We start from the raw sequence: 19,197 nt of genomic DNA on the forward strand, positions 1-19,197 counted from the left end.
AAATATCGAACATGGCGAAGAATTATCGGTGATTTTGCAAAAAAAAACAAAAACTACGTCAAATACTTAAATCTTAAGCAGCCGGTCCTGCTCCTTAACATTGGAGTGATTCGTCAGAACGCATCAAAACCCGCCATAACGACGATACTTGGCGCAGAATTTGAAATTTAAATTTCAGCTGAGAGATTTGTTATTGAAAATTACGCGGGAGTATGCACGCGTTGTATTAGACGTTCTTGGAATTTTCAACGTTTTGATAATATTTGAGTTTCATTATGAAAATTCGCAATAAAAATTATTAAATAGTTCTGAAAATTGCACACCAATGAATACAATGTTTCTAAAAGTCGGTATCGCGGAAATAATTAACCAAAATCGATAGTCAAAAAGATTGTTGATTTAATTTATTTATTGGTGTGAATAGCTTTTTTGTTCTATTGAGCATGAAAATCAATACTGCACTTCGGTAATTTAGTCACCGGTTTCGGAGAGATCGGATGTTTTCAATAATAATTTATTGATCCAAAAAAAAAAATAAAAATAACATGTATATTATCTAATGCTCTAGGCGAGTTCCAGCTCGGCCAGAAAACGTTCCCTATATAAAGGCGCATTAATTGACAATGAAAAGGGAATTATAAATACGAATTACTAATTATGTTGATTTGTAATTTATGTTATAATTTATGTATATGAACATTATTTAATAATTTTACTTTTTACTAATCTTACTAATGTTAATTTATATTTTAGCTAATGTGTTAAAAGATGTCTTTTAAATGAAGGGAAACATCTTTAATTTAAGAATTAATAATTTTATGGTACAAACAAAGTGAATGAATTAACCTTCTATGAGAGGCGAACAGTTTCCTTAATTTTGTGACTAATTCTCCGGGATTTTCTTATTCAATGTATTAGTCGGAGACAGCAATTTTCCATTCTTTTATGCAACTGTTGCACTACAATTATAGAGACTGCCTCAATAGTTAAAATATGATAGGACTAAGGAGTCAGATTTTGAATGAAGATGTCTACTTTGAAATATAATTTTTAAGTTGGTAGATAAATTTTTGAAGGGGATATAACAATTTTACATATGATATTTTGATATTTGATAGTATATTTTTGATTTAAACGGTGACACGTCATATGTCTTTCATTGAATGCATTCGTGCAGTATAATATGCATAGGTTGCACAGCTTGCAAGTGCAACCCAATTCTGCAGTCATTCGTTTATTTATTCGCTACGCTGCGTTTATCAAACTTCAAACCTCAATTGTTTTCAGTTCTAAGCAACGTAAGACTACTCACTATACTATCTGGAAATCTAGTGGAGCTAGAGAAAAAAAATTAATACAGCAGTTTCAGATATTTTAAAATAAGTTAAATTCCTGGCCCACGTTTGCTGTAGCGGCATTAACCCTAGAATTTTAAATGAGACATCCCATATTATTGTCCATTTTTCATTTCTTTTGTGAAATATCCAGTAATTGTTACAGCGATTGGGCGCTCATTTCCACTTGTAAGTCATCAATGCAAAAACAAAATATAACATTTTTGATCCTACCTATACAGGGTTGGTCATATTCAACTATGCCATCTTTTAAAGACAAAAGGACGATTTTTCAAAAATAAAAAGCGCTATGTAAATAATATGTTCTAAATTCAACAGCTTGAGAGAAAAATCGTAAAGTTGTGGAAATGATCCTTGGAGGAATATTGTAGTGCTGCTGCACGCTGTCGCAAAGTGCTATTTACTTAAGTAAATTTTAAAATAAAACCAAATAAAACCCGGCTAAATGATTTAGAACATGACCACTGTGTATAGGTACGAGCAATAATTTTATATCTCTGCAAACAATTTTTTTTTATTAACTTTTTTCTTTATCTCTGTAGAGTGTAAAAGAGATAAACTATGTTTTTGTCCAGAAACTGATGAAGTTACTGTACCGTGTTCTCAAATGCACCACCAAACTAAGCTATCTGCGCTGTGATTTAAAGGATTGGTTTTATTAAAATGGAAAGCATAGGTGTTCTGAAATGATCGGACATAAATTTTTATTTTTCTCATGTTTCGTGTACATTTACTTCGTAAAAATAATTGACTATATCATTATTAGTTGCTGCCACTTTATTATAAATGGAAATATCTGTAGAAAAACATAGCTTTAAATTCGTTGTCATGCGGCAAAGAACATCAAATTTAACCCCAAAAAAGGAGTCCCGCATTGAGTGGATGTTAATGCTACTCGATCCACGCAAGTTATATTTATCGAGAAAAATGCCACAAAAGGCACAAAAGGGTCCAAAGACCGTGTCCCGAACGGGGGACGTTTCTGTTTGCCTCTACTCACGTTTAATGAACCATGTTAAAACCGAGAGCTTGAAACAGAATCCGACTATCGGCAGCAGGAGCGATCAAAATGTAGATTGTTGATTTAGTGGATAACGCTCGGGATTTGAGAAATGCTCACGGGGTTTGTTTGGAGATTCGCGTCACGGTTTGTTGCCCTGTAATGCATCTGTTATATGGGCCTATTAAGGTAATTTATTTAAGTTTAATTGTATAGTGCATTTGGGAATGCTGGAAAGATATCTAATTTTAGACCATTATCCAGCTGGAGGGTGTTGTAGCTACACAATCCAATGTTATAAAAAAATCTGCGAGATTTTGAAATTTTTCTCGTTTTGATGGCTGCATATGAAAACCTGTCGTAACGCAGGACTTTAGTTCGCCACATTTTCCTGTATTATCCAAAAGTTCTGAGAATTTCTGGTTTTCTGAAAATAGAAATTATTGTTGAAAAGAAGAAACAAATAATTTCTAAAAAGTTTTGTTTGTCTTAACCCAATTTTTTGAAAAAATATTTAAATCAACATAAAAACATTGAATAAATGATTAATATAGTTTGTGCTGAGAAAGAAGTGGAAGGATTTTTTTTCACCAAAGAAAAGGCGAAAACGGGCTTTTTTTTTAAATCCTTTAAGTAATTTACTTAGCGTGCAAATTTTCTGAAAATATTCAGTGTAAACCAGCAGGGGTTTGCCTGAACATCTCACTTTCGCATTTCTGATCTTTGGGTGAATTTTCCCCGAAATTCGCCTCCATGCGACCGTGGTTTAGCACACATAATTGAATATTTTAAGGTAGCGAATAAAGAAAAAGACGTTAGTTTTATTGTACAGGCTGGCCAATGCACCTATACCTTATCTCTGAATATACAGGGTGTACGAAAAAATCTTAAATGCGAAAGTCATCTGGTTTGAAACGATGTTTTAATTTATTATATTTTTGCATAAACGAACACTCAGTATTGCCTGGGTAAACACAACTTAATTTTTTTTTAATAGAACGTCCCGTATATTATTACATTTTTGGATTCTACTCAAGTTTTAAGGAAAATTTCATATATAATGTGCTATACCTTTGTCTAATGGTTTTTGACATATTGAACATCGCGCGCAAAAAAAAACTAGAACAAATATGACTTTTCAGTTTGACAGTAAAGGCCTATTTTCATGCAATATCTAAAAAAACTAAGTATTTTCCTTTCCAACTGTTCAAAATTTAACTTTTTAGGTTTCTATTCTAATTTAGAGGATATGGTGTACAGTAAATCTGCAAGCTATCATCCATTCAGAGGATATTCCTGGGATGTATTTCACAGTACATCCTTAGTATATATGCTTATATCCTAAGAGTATTCTCGACATGTCACGGGACATGCGACTTAAATGGGACATTGACCGGATATACTGGGGATATTGTGTATTGGATTGATCACCTCGTGCACTGTCGCGAGTTTTCGGTAGTTTTCGTTTTAGCCACTGACGGTAGATATTTTCGTCTTTATGATCTATTATTTTTTTACCTTGCTGTTAGGCAGAGCGGAGAGAAAATTAAATTACGTGAAAATAAGTACTCAAAATAAAATCCCGCATTCGAAATCACGCGTTAGCGTTAAATTCAACTTCAGTTTATTATACTCGTCGCGTTGACGATTTTCTTGAAACACTTGCGGTCGTTATATAAAAATCCAGCGCTTCTATCCAAGTTGGGAAACACTTTGGGTAAAACTTTGTAAATTGAATTCGCGATCGCAAATGCCGCATAAGGCAATTACAGGAGGAACTGATAATTAAACAGTTGAACGTTTTTCGAAACTTTGAGGGTCAGTAATCAACGGCGGCATCAATCCAATTTTTAACCATTTTTAACTTTTCACATGGCTTCCCAATGCCGTCAATCAATTTTTCAAAACTTTTCGGATGGAATCCATTGTTCAGCAATTGATGGGATATGGTCTGGCGATCGGCGGAAAGTTTCGATGGAATGATTAAAACCGCGATGTCTTTGGTTGTAGCATTTGAAATATTAAGAATACGGCAGCAGTAGTTCATTCGATTCTAACGAAGATTCGGATTCGCTGCACGCAGAAGCATGTAAACAAACAAGTTAATTGGGGTTGCCTATATAATGTTTCGGATATCAATGAGCAGACTGTCAGCCAGCTGCTTATGCCGCAATTTATTTATTTAAGAAGAAAGGCTAATTTACACAGCTGTCCACTTATCGATTAGCACAAATGACAAAAATATCTTGAACTAAACCGTCTAACAGAAGACTTTAGTAATTATATATGAGTACAGACAGGTTTTGAAACAAGTCAACGTCATTAAATTCAAAATTTTTCTTTTATTTTATGTTTGATTTTTTACCATTAACATCGAATTCAAAAAATTCAAACAAGGGCATCTGTTTCATGCAAGCGTCAAAATTGTGATTTTTAATATTATTTGCTGTTTCCTGTGAATGATGAAAAGTTGATTATAAGCGCAGCTGTGCCGCTTCAAAACTGAAAGTTAGTGAAAAAAAAATTGATAACAAGAAAAAGAAGCGGAACAAAACAATAGCGACTTTAAAAATCGCACTACAAGACAAAAATTGGACGTACACCGTGTGCAAATTAAGCGATCTGGAAACCCATAGGAAATACTAAAAAAAGTTCCGTACAAAAGTTTCTTGGACTCTCCTTAACATTTAAAATATTATAATTTGGTTGATACAGGGTGTCCCAAAAGTGACCCACCGACTTGAAATGTGTTACTTTTAATGAAACACCCTGTATATTTCGACATTCTTGGAATATTTGGGTAAAACAAAGGTCACTTTCTCAAGAAATTACTATTCGAATTTTGCATACTTTAGGTAAAAATTGAGGTTATGTTATTTTGTTCATATTTTGATTGCTCCATATGAAATTGTGTTGTGACGCTACTGATCCAAGTATTGCAACGAAAATTTAACCACAGACTAAGAAGATGATGCACTTCTCAATTAGTTTGACAGATGCGCCTCAGCTTATAAAGGGTGTCCCAAATAGGTGGTGCCATTTTGCGACTTCAATTAACAAAATCTTAAGATTTTCAAATGGATCACCCTATATTTTTATTCAGATATCAATTCGCGTACAAAAAATAAGGTATAGGTTAACTAAATAGAATTATACTTTTTACAGAACTGCTGGATTCCTCCTGCGTCGGTTTTTGCTGAGTCAAACTTGCTGTCGTTTCGCCAATCATCCTGTTGGCTCTGAAGAAGCGACTACTATACAAAAGCTTTAATCTTAAGTATGCGCATTGAATACAATTTGATATATGCTTCTCAAACCTCATTGCAGAATCAATAAGTCCCAGATTTCTTACATTGTCTTTAATTTCCAAGCTACAGTCTCCTATTTTTATATTAATGGTGTTTTTTATATTAAAAACGTCATTTTTTGGACCAAAAATCATTAAACAACATTTCTTTGGGTTGCTTAGTACTCGACAAGATTGGAACAGATTATTTTTATGGAATGACCTGCGTATCATCTGCATAACAATGGAAGCTGCAGAGTTCGAGTACTTTGCGAATATTAGAAGTGTAAATAACATACAACAGAGGGCTAATAATGCACCCCTGTGGTACCCCACAGTTCATTGGTATCTCTTCCCACACCGTTTCGCCAATCTTAACACGCTGTGTTATTTTACTTAAAAAAATTTCAAAAAATTGTATAGCCTCACCACTTAACCCAATATAGTGCAAAAGTGCTAACAATGTTTTGTAATTTATTGTGTCGAACGCTTTTGAGAAATCTAATAGTGCTAAAACTGTGACTTTACCCGAGTCTGTAGTCCTGAAGATGTCATCACTGACATTAATAGGCATTATTAGCAATCGGTTTTATTCATATATCTTTAAAAAAAAAGAAATATCATGTCTTTGCTATTTTAAAAATACCTAATATTGCCAACAAGTGGGCAGCTTTAAATTCAACAAGAATTTATATGGGTGTTACCTTAAACCTCGAATATCTCAAAAAGTAAGTAAAATTTAAATATAAGATAAATTACAACCCTCCGTTATTTTTTGTCCTAGAATTCATATCTGAATGAAAATATAGTGTTTTCCATTTGAAAATCTTGAGATTTTATTAATTGAATTCGCCAAGAAGGCACCACCTATTGGGGACACTCTGTATATGTGTTGTGGACACTCTGATGTGCATCATCTCGTTAGTCTGTGGTTAAATTTTCGTTGCAATACCTGGATCAGTAGCGTCACAACACAATTCTATATGGGGAAATCAAAATATGAAAAAACATATAACCTCAACTTCTGCCTAAACAATGCAAAATTTGAATATTAATTTCTTAAGAAAGTGACCTTTATTTTAAAAAAGGATTTCAAAAATGTCGAAATATATAGGGTGTTCCATTTAAAAATACAAAGTTGATGTCGGGGTGGGACACTTTTGGGACACCCTGTATCAACAAAATTATAATATTTTAAATATTCAGGAGAGTCCAAGAAACTTTTGTACGAAACTTTTTTCGTATCTCCTATGGGTTTCCAGATCGCATGGTGGATCGTTTTATTTGGCACACGGTGTACACAAGATTTAGGTAAAATAAAAGGGTTGCGGTAAAGTTTGGGCCGCAACGGCGAAATTTGTTTAAGACTCCATAAGACGCGACTCTGTATTCTCAGTGGGACTTGGACTATATATCCAGATATTTGCTACCATCTTGTAGCGCTTGTTGTATTCTATAATGGTTGAGATTCTGGTTATAGCTAAAAAAGAACGCGTCTATTAAAATGTTGCTGTACTTTCTCACTTTGAATTATATATTTATTAGAACAAGGGTTCTAAACCACTGAGGAATATTCAATATTGGATTGCACCATGCCATTAAAGCAAATAAGGATTTTGAGTTAATTACGTTACGTGTTCTTTGTAGAATAAATTCAATATGACTTTCAACAGACAGTTTGGGCTAGTAATAGGTAATATTAATACTGCTGCTGCTTTCTGGTGACTAAAACAAAGTTACATTAACCTAAGTTTAACCAAGGTCTATGAGATTGAAGTTCTCGCCAGTCATTTGATAGTCTTTTGTATTCCGTTAGTGGAGCTAAGCTAAAGCACTTAGGCCTCAGCAAGCCCATTGTGCTTCTTCCTAGGCAGAGCACTCCGCTTTACATCAAGCAGAAAGGGAGTCAAATGAGAGCCTTGTGGAATTCCTAAGGTGACGTCAGTCAAAACTTGCGTCAATGAACAGAAATTCCCCGTTTATATTATATTTATAAAATTTACAAATCCAGCAAAATCCACAGACACAGACTTTTTTTTGTAATGCCCGAGATTACATTCCGCAATAAATTGCGAAGTAAACAAACAAACGCTTAAACAAAACATTTCTCTGACGGTAAAATGTATCATTAATAGGGCAGCTTTTGTTTCTATCGGGTCCTATTTATAAACGAGACAATGAAATTTAAACTCATAGAGCCGACGTTAATTAAAATTTTAATCCCCAGTCGCAGAGCATTTACAAAACTTTTCGAAAACATTCTTTTTGAATTTTGTAGTGCGAATACGATCATTATCGCTATCTTATTTAACTTAAAAGTTTGCCCGAATGATATTAAACAATGAGACTTTTCACATCCAAACAGCAGTCGGCAAGTGAAGTTGACTAAATCTTCTCCCGATTTATAAAAGTAAATATAACAGTTTAAAACCAACGAACTTCTACAAATATGACCAAAAAATTGATTATAAGCGTTATGCTAGTCTCGGATATGGATATGTGAAGCAAATTTCATCTTCGCTGGGTAAGATGCATTAGCCACTATATTCTTGGCGATCAGATATGACTCCTTAACGTACACTTCACTTCAAACTAACCAAAATATTCTCTCTCTTTCCATTCGACTGGTTATCCTCGCATTTATAGATGTTAGGTATTTTTATCTGAAAGAAAAATATTCAATTCACGATTAGGTAGAGAAAATCCACCCTCACCTCCATTAATAAGGGTGAGATGGTGAGCAGCTTTGTCTGAAACTATGTGGTTGTTCAGGTTAGAACAAGTATTTACCCTAAAACATCAATATATTTAACAATACTACTTCTAAGTTCCTAGTTCTATGAAAATGAAAAGGCAGGTCACTGCTAACAAACTCTAACTAGACTAGATAGATTTTAATGGAGCTTCACTAGGATGACACTGATATGCCATTGATTAAGATGTGATAGATGTGTTTCTACCGAAGCACACAGAGTTCAGAAGCGTCGAAAAACAAGTACACACACTGCACCAACGGAGTGTATTTCTATACGTGGGAGAAAAGTACAAATCAAACAGCTATTATCTTGATTTGGGTTTAAAGGCCGTCGTCGGTTGGAATTACTTCCTAACGTTTTGCTAGCACGAGTGGCGAGCTTCTTCAGAGGTCCTTCCATCACCGATGTTGGACGTAGACTGAGTCAACGTCAACGTCAGTCTACGTCCAATATCGGAGATGGAAGGACCTCTCAAGAAGCTCGCCACTCGTGCTAGCGAAACGTTAGGAAGTAATTCCAACCGACGACGGCCTTTAAACCCGAATCAAGATAATAGCTTATCAACGGGCCGCGAAAGTCTTAACCAATTTAACAAATCAAACAATCAATAAAATAGAACGTCTACACCGTTCGTCCCCCAAACCAACCAAAATCAAAATTGGCATTTGTTTTCTTATTACGATTGCACCTTCCAAAGCCTACTTGTGTCCTATATAACAAATCATTTTTTCGGTTGATAACTAGTAAAATATTATTTTTAAAAATGTTATATTGAAACCATATACTCGGGACTATCATTTTATCTGCTTATCTGTCTACTGGGATTTTTTTATATTGGATATTTTTTTAATTAAACGAGAAATGAGATTTTGTTGTTTTTTTAAATATTTTATAATTTATTACAATTATAACGTGAAAAATGACTAAATAAAAAAATCTTGAAAAACACAAAATAAAAAGTACAAAAACAATACATTTTGAGGATAGAGGAACACAAATAAAACCTAACATTATCGTAATCACTACCATTATCATAAAATAAATTTATACACAAAGCAGTCATCAATCTGTAGTCCAGGCTTACGAGTGTAAGTGTCACAAATGTACCTAGTTTCCCGCTTGCCGCCTTGTACTTTGCGGTTAGAACATACCGCACAGTCTTTTTTCTTTCCACCATTTCGGGGTAAAATATGGAATTTACCATTTAGCCGCTCTTCTGTATCTACAGATGATGGTCTGCCAGAAATTTTGTACCCCTGCCAAAAGTTTTTTGTCATCTCGCCAACCAATTGCCGAAAAAACTTTAGAGGTGTCATTGGTTTTTTGTTTTGACTCAATTGTGAAATTTTATATAATAAATATGCATTGACACTAGACATTTCGAGTCCCCAAAAAAATAACTTTCGCCACCACTTCAAAGACTTCCTCAGAAAACAGCATGACGCTGAATAAGAGTCTACGCGGTCGACACCTCCCATATGTTTATTGCAATTGACCACTACATTTGGCTTATTTACAACTTGTAAGTTACCTCCACGTACTCTTCTGTTGATAGGCTGTGTTCCTGAAATATTCCACTAGGTAAATGTGGTGACGACCATTTTTATCTTTCCACGCCAATAACATCAAATTACCTGATCTGCATGCAAATGGTTTAGTTTTTTAACATTTTGTTTTAACTTCTTCTGCAAGTGGCAAGCTCGTATAGTATCTATCGGTGTAAAAATGACATCCTCTACATCCTTGGTTATTGCCTAATAATTTTTAACACACAGATGTAACACTGTCCTTGTGGTTACAGGTAAATCAGGTCTCACTAAATCTTCCGATGTCAATTCGTAGGCTTATTGGGATTGTAAGATAAAAACAAATTTTACCCTTAAATCCAACAACAGATTCGTCTACCGATATCTCTATTGAAGGAACAAAATGTTCTATGAATTGCTTGTCCAAATAATCTAAATAGTCTAAGTGGAGCATCCAAAAAATTTGTAAAAATCATTCTCTTCTAAATATACTGTTCTGACCAATATGCTTGGGTATCAGATAAGGTTATTGTACCTATATTATGCGGTAAATTCTTCTACTGTAATATCTACCCACGTGTGCCATGTAGAACGTTTTGACAACATTTTCTGTGTTGTTTTATGTTTAGCGTACTTATTTGTTTGTTCCACTAATTTTTATATTAGCTCATCGGTGACAAAGAGCCTGAAAAAATCTATGGGTTTTGCACAACTATCAGGGATTTGTGGTCCTACCATTTTATCCCCAGAAGTAAATATAATCCTATCTGAGCGTGGTATATGACTTCCTGCCATGGGACCAAAATTACCAGGTTGCGTTATATTTTCGTTTTCTCCACTGCTGCTTGAACTTGATGGTAAAGGTTCGGTTCTATGTCTTTTAGTAACTATAGCATCACTACCGCTACCCAATCGATCATTTTCAGGCGCGTCAATATAAAATTCATCGTCACCACTTTGCAATTCAATTTCATCTTGTAAAAATTTCTTGACCATTTGTTTTTTTTTTTTTTTTTTCGAAATATACACCGAAAAAATATACCAAACTTTGCGTTCCCTTTAGAAAGCGGAGTTTTCCTTTTAAAATATTCACCTATATATATATGCCCATTTTTATTCAGTTAAATTTATTTTTTCTTTTTACGGGATGCCATCGTCATACCATTTTCAATATGGTGAATGGATACACCAATAGACAAAACCCATTAATTGTGGTTTAAATATTCGTTGCACCACTCTGTGGTCCCTTTGCATACCTAATGACGTTTTGAAATATACCTTAATTAATTATGTAATAATTTTTTTCAGGCAAAACTGGAAACCAAAGCTTTGAAAGCGAAACGACCAGGGTTCACAGACGATCGTTACAACGAAACGTCTTACTACATTGAAAACGGTAAGCAATTTCACTTGAGCGACGGAAAAGAAAATTAGTGCAGCTTCATAATTCCCCATAAGATTTTATTTTTAAGACAGACGACATATTTTCCCGGCGGGGAAACTATCTTAGAATTCGGATTTACTCGCTCAGAAAGAGAAATACACGGGAATACCGTATTTACCGTATACTTTCCGGCGAAATGTCTGCAACACCACTCGTTCGGGAAATTTGAATAAAACTATTACTTTAAAGAAGAGAATAAATCACGTCGAGCTTGTACCATGTATCATAAAATATCTAGTCGAGTTTACATCGTTCTTTCGGTTACGGGAAAGCGTCTATTTGATTTCGCCGAAATGCATAAAAATAAGGAAATGCGACCTAACTCTTCTGTGTGCTCGACTTTGAACTGCATTTTTCGCAGATAACCGGTAGATTTTCCGATTCGCTTCTACACGGCTGTCGTTCTTTTGTTCTTTAAATTGGAACTTGCTTTTTTGCTCGTTTTAGCGAATGTAACTAAATAACCACTCAAATGTGGAAACGGAAATGAAAAATCGGAAACGTTACGGACTAGGGAAAAATTGTAGTATTACAGATAGGTGAGTTCTTAAAACTAATTAACCAACGTTGGTTAGTAAAATATAGCTACCAAGTAAGAATGCTGATAATTAAAGGCGCCTTGCACTCCAACTTCAAAAAATGTCGACAAGGTTGCGTGGTTCATTTCACCTTTGAATAGGAAACTGAAGATCAAACTGATATTTGAACCTAAGATTAATAGTTCTTGCTAGTATTTCAAAATAATGATGAACCTAATCTATGGGGAGGGGGTGGGAGAGGGAGAGAGGGGGAGGGGGTGAGAGAGGGAGAGAGGGGGAGGGGGTGAGAGAGTGGTGGGGAGAGGGCGGAGGGGGGAGCCAACCTTCTTAGAGGAGAAGGCACATAGAGCAAAAGCTCTCAACGAAAAGTCATTACTTGATACAATAAAGATGTATTCTTCTCTTTGAACTGTTTCCATTGAATGGATCTGAAACAATCACGAATATTTGTTTCTTCTGAAATAGGACTTTCCGTTAATTTCGCATTTTATCAGCTTCAGAAACTCATATATAATATTTGACACAACGATCAAGGTAGCACCAGCTAAGTTTTTGGATGGAAGTTAGTAAGATTCTGGTAACATGATATATTGTTGTATATGTATATTGTAAGTTTCTTTATTTGCCACTCTAGATTGTCATCCATGCAGCGTGATTAACGGGTTGTCCAATAATTGAAAACTGGTGGATGAGTGTAGGTTAAACGAAAATAGCGACATAGCCCTGTCTCACACTTTGTTCGACTGGCACTTTTTTAAATGTGATAGTAAAGTTTGGGATAATCTTATCGCTATTAAAAATTCTTTTGTACATTCTACGAGTCATTTTTCTTTGAACGCGACCGAATTGGACGATGTTTTTATCGTCGATAAATTATACAGAAAATTTTCTGCACGATTTAAATTCCAAAGACGGAATCGGACGAATTTCACGATCCATCGTCCTATCGATCGGGGGTTGCGGACAATAAACGCGACCCCGGCTAAAAGGAAATACAGATAAAACTTTCACCAAACATTTTTATATTTTACTCTTTTTCAGGCCGCGGACCGGGGGACTTTCTAGAATCGCGATACCTTGCGTTTACAAAAAAATAGAAATTTCTATTTGATTTGTTCGCCGCTCCCTTATCTCGGTCGAGGCGAGAAATCCAATTTTATTCGGGAAGTGTTCCATTTCCGGACGGGAGAAAGCCGCGGGTCTCGATTTTGAATCGGTTTGGCAAAGATCAAAAATCCCCCCCTAACGGGGGGCTTAATCGGGCACGCATTAACGCGAATTTCCAACAGAAAATTACTCCCAAATCAAATTTTATTGTACTGTTATGAGTTTTTTTGGCGGTATATTTTTGCAACCAATTGGATGAACTGTTGGATATAGTGTCTCAATCTTCATCGTGTCGGCTTTAACGGTTATTGGGTAAAGCCATTAACAAAAAATTTATTCTTGCCTGAGTGACAAGGCAGAGGTGGGCCAGGTGCAATATTTCTTTCTTTCTGATATATTTCTTGAGTGATGACCATTTGCGGCAGTGTTGAATAATCGTTTCTACCGTGCGTTTCGAAAAAGTTGTTTTACAAGAATATACTAATGTTTTATAGATTTTTTTTTGCCCATAAACTTCACACCCTATATATAATTCAAACAATGTTTGAAATAAAGGTTATAGCCCCGGATCTCCCACGTTTCCTGGTATATGATTTTTCTCAATAGAATAAGTGATTTTCAAGAAATGACTTGTTTTCTGAAACCATGCAGTACGTGGTAATAGTAAATGACGTCACCGCGTCTATATTGAGGTGTTTTTCATTTGGATTTTTTTCAAATATCTCGAACAGCGTACGTCATAGACGAAAATTGTAAATACAAAAATTGTAGCTCTTGATGTAGCCTATAACACTGTTTCAACCAATTGGCCATATTTTTGACGAATTTTGATTTACCGCTAATAATTTAATAGCGAAAAGAACGCTTTTCAGGTTCTTTTAGATTTTTCTCTATAATTGATAAACCCTGTCTAAAATGGAAAAAAAACTCCAGCATTTCCTGGTTCCCAAATTTTGCCTTTCGGGTTAATGGTTTGCGACAAAATAGGTTTTTTCTGGAAGTCAAAATATACAAAAAAAAATCAAAATTTTTTAAAAAATACTTTGCGATATTTGAGTAAGTCCTTTTCCGACCCATCAAATTCGGGTGTGGAGTTCTACCCTTCTGCGAAATATAAAGTCGACAGCTGCAAACTTAAGACACCTGTTATTTTTTGAATATGGACTATATCGCGATGTAAAATGAAATAGCATCCTTGCACTTATAGCCAATTCTCGATAATAGAGGGCCCATTTTTCAGTTTATATATATATATAAATATATATATATATATATATATATATATATATATATATATATATATATATATATATATATATATATATATATATATATATATATATATATATATATATATATATATATATATATATATATATATATATATATATATATATATATATATATATATATATATTTCGACGCTGATTCGATCTGTACCAATGGCGGTCTTGTAGGACCTACGGTTACCGAGATCTGGAGAAAAATTACTAGCGCATATAATAAATATAAATATAAATTCGATTTCATCGATTTTTCGAAAGTATCAATAACCTTTAGAAGAAACATGTCTACTTACAAAACGCCAATATCGTCTATAAGGGATATTATTAACGGTGGAGAATTGATGAAAAGGAATAAACGTTGTGGTTTTCAAACTCAACCTATAGACAATAGTGATCAGGACCTAATAAGAAGAGAAATATCTTATCTAAGCAAATTGTTCCTACCTTGGATAAACTGACAAAGGAGCTAGAACAAGATGAAATCAATATAAATAAATATAATCCGTGCCACCCTCCATGGAGTTGTTTGTAAAATGGGACTGAAGTACCACAAAATAGACAAAAGGCAAGTAATAACCGAATCACCCAGATTACGCAATTGGAGATTTAATTATCATCAAGAAATTAAAATGTTAGACAACATATCCATAACTCATTGATGAAACATAGTTCGATACGCACAATACTGTATCTACAGGATGGATTGATTCCACTCACAACGAAGCACCTTCAAATAAAGGAAAACGTATCACCATAAGGCAAGCTGGGTTAGTAGCATACAATATAGAGATACATCCTTGTCCTAAATGGAATTACATGGTGATAAAAGTAATTTTATTCTTTCGTCTTTTAGTACTTACGTTCACAATATTAAAAATTAGCTTTTTTACTTAAAAAAATATCAGAAAATAGAAGAAATAATCCGAAAAAATAATAACATATTATGAGCAAATGTGGTAAACGGCATTTGAGTCACGAGTTCATTTGAAACGAACGGAACGCAGCGGAGCGAATGTTTAACTTACCTCACGCTAGATCGGTGTATAATTAGGTATTTTACAGGACGGAGTAGAAAATTTTTTGGTGGTGCATTTGCCGCCATCTACCCATTATTATAAAACTGATTACACTGAAAAATATATAAATAAATTATCAAAATTCTTCAACATTGAAAAAAAAAAATTTCTACTCCCGTCTGTAAAATACCTAATTACGCACCGATCTAGCGTGCGGGAAGCGTCGCTTTACCACGTCAGTTTCGTTTCCCACGAATCCGAGCCACTTCGGATATTTCCAGGATTTTACCGCACGGGTTTGGGAGCAATCGGATGTTTTCGAAGATATTTCCCACGCTTTGAATTTTGACGTTTGTCAATTCTGACAGTCATGTCAGTGAATGTGTTGCGAAAATGTACCCAAAAACTAACTGTCGTAGGAAAAGTATAGTATGCAACACGTTCGGTCAACTTTTTGACTCACGAGTTTATTTGACACGAGCGGAGCGAGCATTCTTTCAGGCGAATTTGCAGAATTTCCGATGCTCTGGCAGTACATTTCAAAAATAAAATATTGCGGAAAAATAAAAAGAATAATAATAAATGTACTTTTTAGCTTATTAAAATAAATTTTATTATATTATTATTATATTTAATTTTGAACTCCAAAGAGGAAGGTTAAATAAACGAAAATTTGAACAATGTCAGGCTGATTGCATAAGGTTCCCAATAGAATAAAATAATATGATGTGTGTGTTATTAATATTAAATTGTGCTTTCAGAGCTTCCCTAAAATGTTTTTATTGAAACCCCCGATTTGCGGCCTGAGGCAAGCTATTGCCACGTTCAAGTTAGTATAAACAGCAACACTGCTTTCTAGTGCAAAGAAAAAATATTTTATATATTTCAGCACCGCTCTTTGATAAACCAAGAAAATCATGATGCCGTAATAAAAATCATATCGACACGATAAATTTACTTCAAAGATTATATTTCGAGCTCCCACTAATGATTTTAAGCCCTTCGATATTTTGTCAGGGAAGCGAGAAAATTTAGTGAGACCGCAGCGGGAACTTTGAAGTGATCTGACGGAGATTCGTGACTAGAAATAGATTAAGCCTGCAGATTCCGTAGGAGTTAATGATGCTTAAAGTCAATAAAATCCCTTTGCGTGCTTGTCGCTGCATCCTCCACAGATCTTAAACCCAATTAATATTCCCAGTTTTTCCATGCATATTAACGTTATGATTTGGAATAAGTGACTTTTTTTTTTATTTTTTTTTTAATAGCATTTATCCCCAATGGGTTTTGAATAATTAATTCCGAAGTCTTGATGAGTTGATTAATTTATCTGTTATTGACGGTAAGGTAGCACGTCGTATAGAATTTATTAAATACAAGACACTACACCTCATTGACCTTTTTGAGAATATCAAGATTGACGTCGGTTAACCGCTCTTGAGCGATGCTTGTTGCTACACGGTTTATACCCAAAACTTCTCCGTAGCCACTTCTCTAACAGTGATTGCTTACAAGTCTAAACTGTTGGGTCCAAATACCAAACCAACCTATATTTTAACGTATCAAGCCCCGAAAACGTATGGCCGTCCAATTTCATTGGCGAACCGAAATAGCCTATACTTCTCTCCATTTCATATAAACGCTGCTCCGTTTCGGATTTAATTTATTGACAACGGATCGGCAACATTTATAGTTCCATTACATCGGTTTTCAGTTATTTCCGGCTGAGGAGATAAAATTCCACAAAGATTTAGGGCGTTTTGACGCTTAATAAACGGACCGCTGGATCTAAACGTCGTTACGACTTAACAGCCGAAAAATAAAAACGAAGTGACGTTATGACGTCTTTTATAAAGTGAGGAGAAAATAAAACACCTGGACGTATTCTATTTGTTCGTCCCATGCGATATCATTTATCATCCGTCGAGAAAGTTTCTACGTAAAGAATGACCAATTTACAATACGTATAAAATGGTTGTTTAGAAACTGCGAATAAAAAATAAATTGAAAAAACTGATAAAACTATTTCTTTAACCAGAACTGTTTAATTTTTTTCTATTATTAATCATAAAAAAGAGCCCGTGGCTAAGGTTACCATTAGTAACTAACTACTCTCAAAAATAATTAATGAAAATTAGTTAATTAATTTTCAAGTCCATGTAGCTAATTAATACGGAGCTATAAATACTTTAAAATTGATACGTCTCATATTGTTAAGGCATGTCCATATAGAAGGAAATTTTCTAAACACCAATTAAACAACAATTAGCAGCTAGTAGCTATATGTTTAAATCATACATAAAAATCATATTAGTCAAATGAGAGACAGCGTATTTAGTTTGAGTTGATCACCATACTCAGAAAAAACTTTCATTATAAATAATCATTAAATTAACATTTTAATAATATGTTATGCAATAAGTTTGATAAATGGCATTGTAATAAATCAAATCTTCTCTACAATTTAGCTAATCAAAATATAACATTTTATATTTGAAAATATTTGTATTTAATTTTCGTTAAATCGTTACCATTTTTTTTTTATTTTACGTTTTTCCTGTGAGTGTTCTCGAACGCTTGAACGGTACATAATTTGGTATTGTAGAGTAAGGAAAAAAAAAAAACTTAAGTGTGAACAGAACCTTCAAAAACCCAGTGCAGCGCAACCTTTTAATACTGATATTCCTGTGCAAATATATTACTCAGTCATGCAAATCTTTGACGTAATAGAAACGTAAAAATGCCTTATTGTAGTTAAAAGTAAATAGTTTTCTATAAGCAAATATCTCCATTTCGTTTGCTAAAAGCTTTTACAGAAGCGACAGGAGACAAAAAACTTCTCTTGTAGTTGTTCGCAACGTAATTCATATTCTTCGCGTTTCCGAAGTGATCTAGGAAAATGTAAATTAAACTTCTTGAATTGTTGAGAAAAAACACCAACTAAATTGTTTGCCTAAAGGGCATCATCGTAGTTGCTAATTAACAATTAATTAAATTAAAAACGTGGAAAAATTTTGGGCTCAGGCTATTTCTTGGTAGAGTCATAACGGAAATTGCGATAATTTTTGCTAATAATACTTTAAGAAAATATTGGCGAAACGTCCGAACCCAAACTTTGAACCTAATTGAGGAATTGTAAGAGGCCATATTGTGAGGTTATACGTTGCGAAAATGTCTGCAAATGTATCGATCATAAATGAAAGTTATAGCGCATATAGCACCAAGAGCAATTTCTGTATACTTGCAATGTAATAAGTTAATACTTTTGAAAACTTATTTGATTCAATTACTTTGCAACAAACCAAATTTATTGTAACAAAATTTACCACATTAACGAAAGATTTAGTAAAAATCACAACAAAGGAATGATGCAACAGCACTATAATAATTATTTCTATGAAATATATATTTTGACAACAATTCAAGAGATTTCTGTTTATTATACATATTTATATTGTTTGTATTTTTAAAACGTGTGTGCTTTCCCATCATCCTGCAAATACAGGATGTCCATCTACAAACTAACACATTTTAACTGCTGATAAGAATGATGTCGATGTGACACACTACCAAACGTATAGGATCAAGTGTAAAACAATTCATAAATTCGCTGTGATATGTGATATTAGACTACTCAAGGAAAATAGATCTGTAAACTGATCTAAGTTGCATTAGCAAATTTGTAATAAGAGTAGAAATAGCCGGTAAAACAAAGCTGCAAAAAAGTAGTAACATTGATAGTATGCTTTTCGGATTTGTTTTAATTATATCTAACCTTGACCCTACAGAGAATTGTACCGATTGTGTCGCCTGCTATATTTGCGTTGTAGAGAAATTGTTTTTAATGTTAATTTAAGTTTAATCTTAGATTTAAGTACATTA

General features: G+C 34.0%; 1 protein-coding gene across 4 annotated transcripts in view; it reads left to right on the plus strand.

Moving 5' to 3' along the window:
* The window catches only part of LOC132696556 (pseudouridylate synthase RPUSD2-like), a 378,541-nt gene that overhangs the window by 336,067 nt on the left and 23,277 nt on the right, over positions 1-19,197 (plus strand). For all 4 annotated transcript variants that reach the window (XM_060661445.1, XM_060661446.1, XM_060661447.1 and 1 more), the window contains one exon: positions 11,232-11,319. In XM_060661445.1, the coding sequence (XP_060517428.1) occupies positions 11,232-11,319 (88 nt within the window). The remainder of the gene's footprint in view (positions 1-11,231; positions 11,320-19,197) is intronic.

Source organism: Cylas formicarius, unplaced genomic scaffold (genome assembly GCF_029955315.1).
Source record: "Cylas formicarius isolate icCylForm1 unplaced genomic scaffold, icCylForm1.1 PGA_scaffold_1__22_contigs__length_36826433, whole genome shotgun sequence".
Classification (NCBI taxonomy): Eukaryota; Metazoa; Arthropoda; class Insecta; order Coleoptera; family Brentidae; genus Cylas; species Cylas formicarius.